The 13,246-nt window shown below is 42.2% G+C and overlaps 1 protein-coding gene across 1 annotated transcript in view; it reads right to left on the bottom strand.

Moving 5' to 3' along the window:
- Positions 1 to 7,624: 7,624 nt before the first annotated feature.
- CUNH11orf53 (chromosome unknown C11orf53 homolog) overlaps positions 7,625 to 13,246 on the bottom strand; it is a 29,676-nt gene continuing 24,054 nt past the window's right edge. The window contains exons 2-4 of the mRNA XM_028784491.1: positions 12,880 to 12,922; positions 9,461 to 9,759; positions 7,625 to 8,384 (exon numbers count right to left, since the gene is read on the bottom strand). Of these exons, the coding sequence (XP_028640324.1) occupies positions 7,983 to 8,384; positions 9,461 to 9,759; positions 12,880 to 12,886 (708 nt within the window). The 5' untranslated portion in view covers positions 12,887 to 12,922 and the 3' untranslated portion in view covers positions 7,625 to 7,982. The remainder of the gene's footprint in view (positions 8,385 to 9,460; positions 9,760 to 12,879; positions 12,923 to 13,246) is intronic.

Below are 13,246 nucleotides of genomic sequence, written 5' to 3'. Positions count from 1 at the left end.
GGACATTGATACTGCTGACTGGGTTCTCTAGAGAGAACACAGACTGGAAGACTTAGGCTCTTTAGAAGCCTGGTGTCTACAGAGATAACACAAAGAATTCTGCATTCCTGTCTCCCGGAAGTCTTTGCCTAAGCCATGGCTAACATCCTGAGGCTGGTGCACTTATGTGCTGCTTCAGTTCCTGAGGTCCAGAGTCTGATGATGTTGCTGACAACAGAAAGCTATTTCCACAGGCCCATTTTGAGAATCTTCCCTGTGCTATCTATACTTCGGGTCAGCTCAATATTCAGGAGTTTTGGATTCTTGTTCTTGTAACTGAAAAGCCTCAGTACAGACATTTCAGAGCCAAAACTATGCTTGCTTCAGGAGGCAGGAGACAATGCTTTCTTAGTAGATCCCCTTCCCCCACCTCTGTCTCTCTGTCTCTGTGTACCGTGCATGTGTGCATGCATGTCTGTGTGTGCATGTGTGTGTGTGTGTGTGTCTGTGTGATGATGATATCTAGAACAACCAGCCATTTTTGCCTTGAGATTCCAAATGCCTATAGAACATCCATCCATCCATCCATCCATCCATCCATCCATCCATCCATCTCAGTGTTGAGATAGAATTCAGAGCATGCTGGGTAAGCAGTCTACAACAGAACTACATCCCTGCCTCAGAAGATTATTTAAAGTTCTCATCTATTGTTCCTGGGTACCAGGCCTGTTTTGCATAGTAAATGACAGAACTGGTGTTCAGACTTTTGTAAGTATCACCCCAAAGTCATTGCTGTGTTATTAGTGTGTCCAAGGGGCTTAAGACTGCAGCATACTGATGACAGAATATTCCAGAAACATGGAGTCCTAAAGAAGCAACTGGCTAGTAGTGAGGATAAGTTGGTCATTATGCTGACTGTAGGTTGTAATTGTCCAACCAGAACCCTCTTCCTGGGAGCTTATTGCTTCTAGGATAACCTCCCTGAAGGCCCAATAATCTCTCTGAGGTTGTAAAAAAAAATAGGGGAGGGGGTCTGGTCTTCTGCCACAAGTTTCTTCAATTATAACACTATTTTGATGTTGGGAATGGGAGAGGATATTGAAATGCTGAGAGGGAGTGGCGTCTTGACCAGTGGCTTTTTAGCTTGTAACTCCATCATTGGCTCATAGAAGAGTCTGTGTGGAGGATATAGGTCTCACTATTTGTAAAGCAGATTTTGCCTTTAAATGAGCCACAATCCACCGAGATGTACATTGTTCCTTGAGCACCAGGTATGCACCAGGCACAGTAATGAGCACCAGGAGTAGAAAGATAAGTAAGCCTTGGCCTCTGCCAGCAATGGCTCCGTTCTCCCATGTGCTCACCACTGCTTTCCTAGTGTCGGTTCATTTGCATATTCGTTCATTCACTCATTCATTCATTCATTCATACATTTACTCATCCACCATATGTTAACTGCTCGGACTGGTCCAGTACTTGCTTTCTACCCAAGCCTTTTCCCCTCAAAGGCCCTGTCCATAGTTTTTCCCATCCTTCCTTAAATCAGCTTTTCAGATCTCTGCTTTTCCATGCCACAAACTCAGAACTTCTTCAGTCTGTCACTGACCATCATAAAGTCAGCAGTGCCTGGGGTGAGTGGAATGGGCATTGTTAATGTATAAAGTTGAATGTTTTTAATTGAAATAAAATATGGGTGGTCTTTTTCATGCAAATGTCACTGCACAGCATTGTGCTTTCCCCTCCAAAACAGGTTTATTAAATGTAGACATGTGCATATTAAAAGACCTTCAGTATAAGGAAAAAGTGTAGTTATTGCTTCTAAATTTGACTATAGCCCTAAATTGTCTTTAGTAATGCAAAATTCTTTTGTCACCTCAATGTTGGGACACTGTTACCGAATGTTGTGGGAAATATCAAGTTGCAAAATGTTGAATACATAGAAGAAACAGGTATTTATGGGCCCTTGGGAAGCAGTTTGGTCCATGTGAAAATGACCAAGAAGATTATAGACGGAGGTTATGTAATAATGTATACAGAGTCAGTTTTTCCCCATAGTATATATTCAGAATTTAGACTTTCCTTTTCAAACGATTATGATGAGCAAACCTTTGATCATTTGTTATTTATACAAGGAAAGCACCACACCATACTACTTGGAAAGTTGCTGTGTTACTTACAACATTTTTATTGTACCATACTTCTAACATAAAAGTGTATAGAGAATACTGTCATGCAAAGCTGTGAGTATTTCACCAAGGTTGAGAAACAAAATGGCTGAGCAATTGTCCATTTGCATCACAATTTGTAAGCACTGGAACTTCTGGATCCTTCCTTGTAAGAGATTTGACTGAGGGAAAAGCCTATTATTTTTCTTACTGTAGAAGAGCTGATATCTTGATATTATTTGTTAGGTCTGTAGGTTTTCCTTTTGGAATATGGAACTTTCCCCCCTGTTCTTTCTTCTAATCTACTGATTTTGTAATCTACATTTTGCAAACCTATATGTCGTATTGGTCTGAAGTTATTGTAAAAACCTATTTATGTATCACATATCTAATAAACCATGATGCCAGTGTTTGAAACAACTCTGGAAAAAATTTATTATTACTTAGTTTGACCCTGGAAGATTACAGTTTTTGATTTATTGTGTTTGCAGTAATCACACCAGAAATATTAAGCCCCAAATAACTAATTTGTATGTCTTCTTAGATACACGTCAAGGTACACACGGTTAGTAAAAGATACACCAATATTTGTGTGTGTGTGTGTGTGTGTGTGTGTGCTACTTCAGAAGTTCATCAACTTTTATTCTTAAAGATATTTTAAAGTACTTAATCAGCCAACTTAAGAATGTGCCCACAAATTTTCAATTTTTATCCATAGTCAACTTGTTTTAGAGGGCTGGTAGCCACAGAGTCAGGGGCTAAATAGCTGTTCATTTTTGTGGTACGTTTAATTCAATATATGGAAGGTTTACTGAGCACCTACAACATGCTGACCACAAGCCAGGTGAGTCATCCATGAGTCTCCCACGCCATCGAATCTTTAAGTAGATAATCCCTCTTTGTCTAGAACAGTGGTTTTCAACCTTAATAATTCAACCCTTTAATACAGTTCCTCACGTTGTTCCTCAATCATAAAACTATTTTCCTAACTACTTTGTAACTGTATTTCTGCTACTGTTATGAATAGTGATGGAAATATCTGACATGCAGAGTATCTTACAGGTGACACCAGGGTTCCCGACCCACGGGTTAAGAACCATTTATTTAGAGCGTAGGTGGTTGATCTTTCTAGAGTCAATGATCCGTGAATATGTTGTATAATACAAACAGTGTGACAGTGGCTTGAGTAGAGAAGGCACTTTAGACAGAACCCAGCTATCGACTCTGAAGTTAATTTTGGTGAGTCACTATAATATCATTAGAGTGCAGAGTCCTTGGGGTCACTTGTTATTTTGGTACTTTAAATGTAAGTGGCTTTATTCCTGACTATATACTTAAATTTACATATCGAAAAGGTAGATCTTCAGAAACTCTTTTGTGTGTACGCCTCTCTCTATGGAAGCACCTAACTTACCGCCGAGGTCAGTAACTCTGTCCTCTTCGTGGACTTATTCTTAGGGCACCTTATTAGTACCCTGCCATTGTTTCATTAACTCAGCCGTCGAAAGTCATAATGATTATTTAAAAGTACTTATTAAACAAACAAAGTAAAGATGTGGTTTCCTTCTCTCATTCTTCAGGGTTCTAATTATACCATAAGAGAATTACAAACACTTCAACCACGTGCTGTGTGTGGCCAGTGATTCACCAGGTGATTGTCTACAAGGCTGGCTTTGCACGGGAAAAATTTACATTTCACTTAATGATTTTTATTGCATGAGTTTATTTATTTGTGCATGGGATGTGTGCATAAGAGGTATACACATGTCAGGGTACACATGTGGAAGTCACTTCTCCCCTTCCTACCACATGGGACCTGAGGATAAGGCCCGGGACAGCAGGCTTCACCTGCTAAACCTTACTGCTGGTCCTTAAGTTTCACCTTTGACTTCTGGTGTTTTCTTAAGTAGGTTGAACTTGACATCGACATGCCCTGAGTCTTGGCAAGACCTAAAAGAGATGGCATTCTGAGCTGAGGCTCACAGTTTACTTTAGTTCTTCTGTGGGAGGGTATGAGTCAGAAGGCATCAGGGTGGGGGGTGGAGGCGGGGTGAGGGGGGAAGAAGGGGGAGAGGAGAGAGAGGAATGCATTTTTTCCATGTTCTGGTATTGTGCAACCAAAGGTGTGGTTGAGATCCCCAGGTTGCATAGGAAGTGGTGTGGGGAAATGTGGTTAATTTCCCTGACAGAACTTTGTAGTTTGTTTCCATTTTTTAAAATAAGACATTTCTAGAACAATAAAGAGGACCAAGTTAGAATATATGAAAGTGACACACACTGTCAAGGTAAACACAGTCCTTAAAACCATCCACCGCTTGGAATTTATCACCTCACTCTTACTCCACCATCCCCCTCTCCTGTGACAGCTGTAATGGACAACAGATGGAGAATGTATGCGTCTTCCTTGTTTTAGGTTAACCTGTGGACACTGTGAACCAAGTTAGCCAGTTTAAGAAGAGTGGCGACAACTTGGTGTGCTCTGTTTCTCTTTACAGTCTAAGGTCTGGTAGACAGGCTCTATCAATGTCTCTTCAGAGTATTACGAGACAAATGAACAAAATGTTTGAGTAGATAAATACAAAGTGAGCCAAGACGACAAATACTGAACATAATAGCCAAACAAGTGTTAGAGTTACAATTGACAGAAACTATATTAAACTATCACTACTTAGTGACTTTCCCTGGTGGGTACTACATAACTATTGTTATTAAAACATTTACACAACCAATCTAGAAAACTGACTCTCCGGCCCTCATGAAGATCCCTAATCTACAGAGGGCCCAGGTTTCTTCTTTCCACTGCAGGGGCCTGATGCTCAGGTCTGAGGGACAGCTGTGTCACAGAAGGGTCTTCAAGAGCTCCTGGGAACCAGAACAGAGATCTTAAGTGACAGAAGAGTCCAGAAAGAACACCCCTCTTCTGCTGCAGTGGATGATGCCAGCTTTCCTGGATGAGCACACACTAAGCAGAATGGAGTTTAGGCTAGCCTTTCCTTCTAGTGTATACTCAGTGTAATGTATAGCAGGATTGCTGGGCTATGAGCCTGTTGTTTCTAATGTTTTGAAAAATCTCTGCTAGCTGCCAGCACGCAAATTAATTTAAGTGTTTATCAGTGGATAAACAGATAAATCAATCTCTCTCTCTCTCTCTCTCTCTCTCTCTCTCTCTCTCTCTGCTCAATCCTCACTCCTGTGACTTATGACAATATAGAGGAACTTCAGGGGCACAGACTAAATGAAATAAGCCAGGTGCCCAAAGGAAGGTGTTGCACAATCTCATTTGTAGACATTGTATAGCTATATAGAAGTCTATACATTGTACAGACCGAGCTATATAGAAGTCTATACATTGTACAGACCCTTTTAGAAACGATTAACAGAGACTAAGGTGGGGAAAGGCAGAGAGCTAGGAAAGAAGTTGATCATTGGGTACAAACCTACAGTCAGGATAAGCAAGTTTTGGCATATGACTGCACAGTCATGTGACTACCATTAGTAGTAACATAGCTAATATTTAAAAAAATCTAGAAGAGATGATTCCCCTTATTTTTATTGTAATCATTGAAGAAAGGATTTTAATGTCTTACTACTAAGACAGGATAAATGTTTTGAAGCCATGGGTATGTAATTGCCGTGATTAGATCACTGTATAATGTTTACATATTGTATTAGTTTTCTGTCAACCTGACACAGACTAGAGTCATCTGGAGGAGAGCACCTCAGCCGAGAAAATGACCTCATCAGATTGGTCTATGGGCAAGTCCGTGGGGCTATTTTCTTCTTAGTAAAGGATTGATGTGTGAGGGCACAGTCTAATGTCGGTAGTGCCCTTACAGGAGGTTCTGAGTTGTAAAAACAAAACCAAAAAGCTGAAGGAGCCACAGGGAACAGGCCAGGGAGCAGTGTTTCTCCACGGGTCTCTTGCCTCCAGGTTTCTGCCCTGACTTTCCTTCATGATGGGCAAAGCTGGAGCTTTTTTTTTTTTTTTTGCCTTCCCAAGCTGCTTTTGGCCATGATGTTTATCACAGCAGCAGAATGCAAATTATAACATGCATATTGAAGAATCACATTGTATCCTCACAGATATGTATAATCATTTTATGTACATACTTACATACACACACATATACATACATACATACATACATACATACATACATACATACATACGTGTGCATATCTAGAGCTATCTAAAATTAGCTGTTGAAAGAAAGGAAGTCCCCAGTGAGAGATGGCTACATGGCAGCCGCTGAAGTTCCTTTTTCCTTTGCTCCTACATGGGTACTCTCCAGAGAAGGAGCTTTGAGCACAAGGAAGAGGGAGGCTTTTAACTTTAGCATTTCTGTTCATATTTCATAAGCTGGGGGTGGTTGTTGACAGAAAACCCCACCAGAAGACAAGAGAAGGAGATGTTCACTATTTGCATCTAACTACGAATTACTACCCGGATTTGAATGTGTATACCCTGCCTTCCTAGCTGAGGTAACAGTAAGACAGCAGCAGAGGACATTTTGAGGACTTTCTTGAAGAACTTGGCCAAACTGGAACTTTAGAGACCTTGGTAGAAGACAAGAGTCTTGGCTTCTGGGAGACAGGAGGGACCAGAAGGGTCTGAAAGGTATGAGACAAAAGTAAAGAAAGAGTTGTGATAGGAAATTGTGAATGTCACCTATTGTGAGTGTCACCTATGGGCCTTGGTTTCTGCATCCACAATGTCAAGGTGTGTGCAGGTCATTTATGATGGGCATGGCCTGCAGGTAACCACACTACCCAGTGGGTATTACTCAGCTCAGCAAAGGAACTCATATTGCCCAGAATTACTAGAAGCAGTTTCCTGTTTCTGATGTCAGTTTCTATTTTTTTGTATGTGGTAAATGCTATACATCTCTTCCCAATAAACCACAATGGTCTTCCTTTGGATAGCTGGAAAATATTGAATATATTGTTAATGACTCTTGCCTGGCAATATACGCTTTCTCAGTGTCTCTTTGCCTCTTGGTGTCCTATTTGCTGCCTGCAACAAGCTAGTCCTACATTTTCTTTGAAATATATGAATTGTTTTTCTTTGATCATTGAATGTCCATTGTATTCAGACACTTTGGTAACTGTTGTGTGTTCCATTAGTCAGACACTGCCGAATTTAACTGAAGCTACCATTGATCAACCTTCTATGGGGTGGGGGGATTCTGAAATAACATTTGGACATCCGGAGTAAAACTTTACCTTTACAAAGCCAGTCTCCTGACCTCGTACTATTTTATTGACAATAAAGCACTTGTATCAGGTGCCATATTTTTTTTTTACTGGGCCTTTACAAGTTCCTGTAATAAGGGAAATGTGTTTACTACCGCAGACTTTAAAGTCACATGCTATATAAAATGAGTTTTGTTTTACATGCTCCAAACTGCATATATCATTTCCTCTTTCTTTTGCTAAATACACATAGTTTATAACTAATAAAAATTAGACAGGAAAATCATTGTTTTATGATCTGCATAAAGTTTTTAATGCAATATAAGAAAAATAACCAGTACTAAAAATGATGCTTTAAAGGTAACAGAAAATTTAGAATAAAATAGATTACCAAAGCTCTAAAGTGGCGTCCTTGTAAAGGCTGTCTCATTAAGATGTGATTGACAACATATTTGATTGACATTGCAGTGTTTTGTAGGGGTTTTACAGTGGATAAGAACAGGGATGAGTGTCATTGTCAACTAGCACTGACAGAATTGTGGCTTAAACTGAAAACCCAGTTCTGAATGAGCTAACACACCTAGAAGAATCTGTGGACACAGGGTCCAACTTCTATAAGGATGCAAAAGTCCTCTGGCCTGCTTCTCAGTAAGCTCTCCGGCATTCATAAGAGCTCCAGGCCATGCTGCCATCTTCTTTTGTCCAAGGTGAAGGATCATGAAGGGAAGAGACATCTGACCCTTCCTCTGGGGAGAAGGGCCCCACCTTGGGTGGGAGGTCATTTGACACTGTCATGAAAGAAGTGAAGGGGTATGGAGGTGGGGTGGGGTACCCTGGTGTGTGGTGCAGATCTTCCAGTGCATGCAGTGAGTAGGACTGAGTCCCAGCAAGGGATGCCCCCCAGCCCATGTTCCTGTGCTGAGTGCTGTTTCCTGACTCCAGTTGGGAGAGGCAACTGGTACTGGGTGGCAAGGTCTGCAGGGCATCAGCAGGCATAGGGTCTGGCTGGCTGAGACCATCTGGTACCGTCTGTTCCCAGGAGTCTCTCTAAGGAAAATGGCAAAAGCATAGGAATTATTCTTTAGCTGATGCTCTGAGGACACAGAGCTGCCACTGGACTGAGACTTCCGGAGAAACTTTGCATGTTTTTGCTGCTGCTGAAGCATGCCTCGCAGGCAACTTTTCCTGCCAGGAAAATCTGGGTTAAGTTCTACTTGAGGATGTTAGTCTGGGCCCTACATTCCTCTTTACAGAAGCAAGGGAAGACAGCATTTGTTTCTGGTTTGGGTGAGTAGTAGCCCTTCAATGACATAGGCTTTAGAATGACCTGGGATTGGGGCTCCCTATGGGCTCATCAGTACTTTTCTTGGGGTGGACTGAGTTCACTCATAGTACCACCTACCACCCTCCCAACACTGAGCTGTTCATCTGTGAAATGGGGCACAGATTTCTTGAGTTGCTGCAAGCCGTACATGAACAAAAGTCTGTGAAAGTCCTTGCCACAGAATAAGGTTAATTCCTGGTCCCACCCTTTTGGTCTAAAATTCCACCTTGAGCCATTCATCCTATTGTGGCAGAAGGCTTTACAGTTTTCTATAAAAGGACTATTAAAAGCTTTTTAGATCTTTCTGAACTTATTTCTTCGGAGGGATCAAGAGAGAACAAGGTAGGAGGGCCTGCTGTGAGGAAGCCAGAGCCAAGGGACCGGTAAGGAAGTGGAAGAGGAAGCTGGGTGGATCTCTTTGGGGAGCTTATTTAATCCTTTGTAGATGTGACTTCAACCTTTGCCCCTTAGGGCTCAGAGGCCTGAAGAAGTCTTGCCTTAACAGTGTGGGGAACATTTAGCAAACAGAACAGTAACAAAATGAGTGTAAAGTCTATCTCACAGGACCATGCTTCAAAACCTTAGACTTTTGATGTCTTGGTTTTGATGGGATCTTTGAGCTGGACTTTCTCAGAAGTGTCCCGGCAAAGCCAGCCCGAGTCAGCACCTCCAGGTGTGAGCAGAGCAGCCTCAGGAATCCCCAGGTGAGTCATCTGGCTTCGGCTTGGTTACCATGCATGAGCGCTGGGCCAAGGGAGCTGGGCCCACCCCCCTTCCTCCCTGCACATGAAATACTCACAAAGACGAAGTGAGCTGGGTCACTGGGGAATGGAGGTGGCAAGAGTGGTGGCAGAGTCGAGGTGCTGAACAGGGAACTCGGTGTGGGGGTCAGCGCTGGTGGGCGGTAGTCTCCATAGGGCTCTGCCAGGAAGGACTCCAGCAGGCCTGTGTGGCTCTGCCCAGCTGAGGACTCGCAGGCAAAGGGCTTGGTCACGCTGGAGGTATAGAGGTCATTTGAGAACTGTTTGCTGCTATGGAAGTCAGAATCAGACAGGAAAGATCTCCTGACACCATAGTAACCTGACATCACTGGTGATCCTGTAGCCAAATGAAAGAGAAATGGGCAAAAATTTCAAGTAGGAAGCTCAGAGCATTGTGGTTCTGCATTGGTGCCATATGAAAAGATGGTACCCACACGTGCCTGACACCATTGTTAACAAAGAAACCACATGTCTTGAATGGCATGCAACATTCCTGTATCACTGTTTCAAGTTCACTCTGGCTTCAGAGATGAATTCATGTTAGATGTACAATAACTTCACCTAGATAACGATTTATCATGCATCTTTTAGGTCCAGATACTTCTAGGAGGGGGCACAGAGAGATAAGTTAGAGAATCCCTTGGTATGGTATTCTAGTCAGCATTAACTGTCAACTTGACATAGCCTAGACCCAATTGCAAAGAGAGTCTCAAATGAGTGTCATTATCAGGTCTGTCTGTGGGTATGGGAGGTTAGAGACTGCCTTGATTATTAAGTGATGTTGGATATGCCCACTGTGGGAGGCACTATTCCCTGGGCAGGTATCTCTGGGCTGTATAAGAAAGCTAGCTAAGTGTAAGCCTGTGAGCGAGTCAGCAACTAACATTCATCTATACTTTCTGCTTCAAGTTCCTGCCCTGACTTCCCTCAATGATGGACAGTAATCTGGAAGCCAAAACATCTCCTTTTCTCCTTAAAGGGGGTTTTGGTCATGATATTTTTTGCAGCAACAGAGTCAAACTGGAATATTTGAAATTTACACCTTTTGATGGAACTATAAACATCTTTTCACAGCTTCTGAGCTACGTCCCATAATATACAGGACTGCATCCCATAATATACAAGACTGTATCCTGTAATATACAAGACTACATCCATAATATACAGACAAGAGGCTGCTTTTGGGATATTTACATCAGATAATATCTCTCTGGGTAAGATGATAATACACCTCACTTCAAGCCAGGGACAGGTGTATTGTCTTGTGATTTTTCTGCACATCGATCTTCACCACCATGTCTCACACCTAACCTGAATCAGGAGATGGCTTGCACTGAGCCAATATGATTGCAGAAAAGCCAGTTTTTGAGGAAAAACAACAAAATACCCTCTGACATTTCTGGCTTTGATGGTTCTAGTGTTATTTGCTTCCCCCTTGTGGTCAGACTGTATTCCGTCATTCACCTCTCCAGGACATATAGCAGGCTTCTCAAGAGAAAACTTGGCAGCGTTTTGTTAGGAGGAACAGAGAGAAAAGCTGAAACTGGCGAGTGAGTTTTATTTATGAAAATACCAATGAAATGGTTGATGCACTTGACACTCTCTGACCCCGCATTTGTCTGTGGCAGGAAATGGATGGTTGTCGAGAAGTCGTTTGGGGCACGGGCTCCAGGTCTGTGTAATTGATCATTTTATATATCCCGTCTTAGACCTTTATAACTTGCATTTGCATATCTTAAATTGCCTTCTCAGACCCTCACAGCTCACTTAAGCTTTCATATCCTCAGACCTTAAATTTCTTCCTTAAAGTGCTGAGCTGTGGAGAAGATGCTCCCTCCTTCCCTTCCTCCAACAACAGTGAGTCCCATTGAGTTTTATCCTTACCCACCCCACCCAGAAGAGAAACCAAGTTCCTCAGGACCCTTCCCCTGGGTGACTGGTTTACAAAGAGAGCCTGAGGCTCTTCCACCTAATGTAGTATTTTATATTTGGCTCTTCACTCTGTGCCCTGGTACTGCCATCTTCCCAGGGTTCTAAGAGCCCTGTGCTAGTAGATCTGGTCTCATGCACCGTCTGGTCTGTAACTCCAGGAGTGGAATGCTGCATTCAACATGCCATGCAAATGTCTTCATTTGGGGAGACACAAGTTTCCTACCAAAGCCTTTGACTCACTACACTTTCATTTTAAATCCACAATTTCCAATCGGCCTGTGAGCCTGTGAGTGAGTCAGCTTCAAGTTCCTGCCCTGACTTCCCTCACTGATGGATTCTGTGGTGACAGGTTTAATTATAAACACACTTTCCTGGGAGAGAAATCTGGGCAAATAAAAATTTATGTCATGAAGTTATATCCCACTGGTTGGTGAGGGCAGTCAACAGGTAGATGCTGCTTCCAGAGTGGTGCATATACTTCTAATTTCAAAATAAAACCCAATCATGAAGAAAAGCCCTCTGCTTTCCCAAGTGCATCCATTTCTCTATAAAAAGAGGAGGAAAATTGGAGAAGTTAGGAGAATCTGCAAGAACTCCTTTTAGTACAAAAGAGCAGATGCAATCAAATTTGAATGGAAGTAAACAGGAGGGGAAAATACAACAAAGAGAGACATTTACGTCAGTTATCTGGAATGCTTCGGAATGTCTTTTCCCATGCAACTTGTGAAGTGTTAAATCACTTTGTGGTGGGGCTGGGGGTGTGCGTGCAAGGATGCTTATCACTGTGAAGAACATCCTTTCCCATCCTCACGGGACTGTGGAATCAAGACACACCAAAGTGACACGAATACAATACACAAAACTCACTGTGCGACATGCAGGAGGTCCTTAATAAAGGTATCCCCAACCCCTCATGCTGCCTTCCCCTTTTATCTGCAGTGGGCACATCATCTATTACAGTGGTCCTCAACCTTCCCAATGCTGTGGCACTTCAATACAGTTCCTCATGTTGTGGTGACTCCCAACATAAAATTATTATCCTTGCTACTTCATAATTGTATTTTTGCTACTGATAAGTGTTGTAAGTATCTGATATGCAGAATTTCTGATATCGTGATCCACAGGTTGATAACTGTAAGTGGTATTCGGTCATGATGTCAGAGCTTTAGATGTTTCAACACTATGCCAGGAGCCTGATTACTATTGCTTTTGCCTAGAAGCTTCTTTCAGGCAGGCGATCAAAAGGCCTACCTTTCAGGACCTAGTCAAGTAAGTTCAGGATGATTCAATGAGATCTATCTTCACTGATCAGTTTTTTTCCCCCTCAAAGAAGCAAAAATGAGAAGGTGTTGTGTTAACAAAACATTGGAAGCTCTTGGCTGGAGACAGGACGTGGTGGTAGAGAGTAGTTACACAGCATGTGCGCAGCCCTGGGCTCTGTGGCTCCCCACACTGGAAAACAAAGCACACATGCTCACTTGCTACTTAAAAGGGAGGAAATTGCTTGTTGAGTTAAAGGTCTCACCTGGCATCTGGATGAATGGCGGCTGGGAGGAGCTGACACTGCCCTGGAAGGCAAACAGAATGCAGGTGTTTTCATCTCTAGTCACAAGCTTGAATTTAATTTTAAGATCAGGAATATATTTTTCAAACTATCCTTCTTCCTTCCCTCTTTCCTTCTGTCCCTCCCTTCCTTTTGTTTTTGGATGTGAATGTGTGTGTATGTTTGTGTGTATTTATGTGTTTGTACCTGTGTACGTATTTGTGTGTATTTATACGAGTGTGTATGTATTTATAGATGTGTTTTTGCACATGTGTGTATTTGCATATGTGTGTATGTGTGTATATATATATGTCTGTACATATGTGTGTATTTGTATATGTGTGTGTAT

The sequence above is a fragment of the Grammomys surdaster genome, unplaced genomic scaffold (genome assembly GCF_004785775.1).
Source record: "Grammomys surdaster isolate TR1022 unplaced genomic scaffold, NIH_TR_1.0 123618, whole genome shotgun sequence".
Lineage (NCBI taxonomy): Eukaryota > Metazoa > Chordata > Mammalia > Rodentia > Muridae > Grammomys > Grammomys surdaster.
Note: the sequence above shows the minus strand (reverse complement) of the source record. Positions and strands in the feature narration are given on the sequence as shown.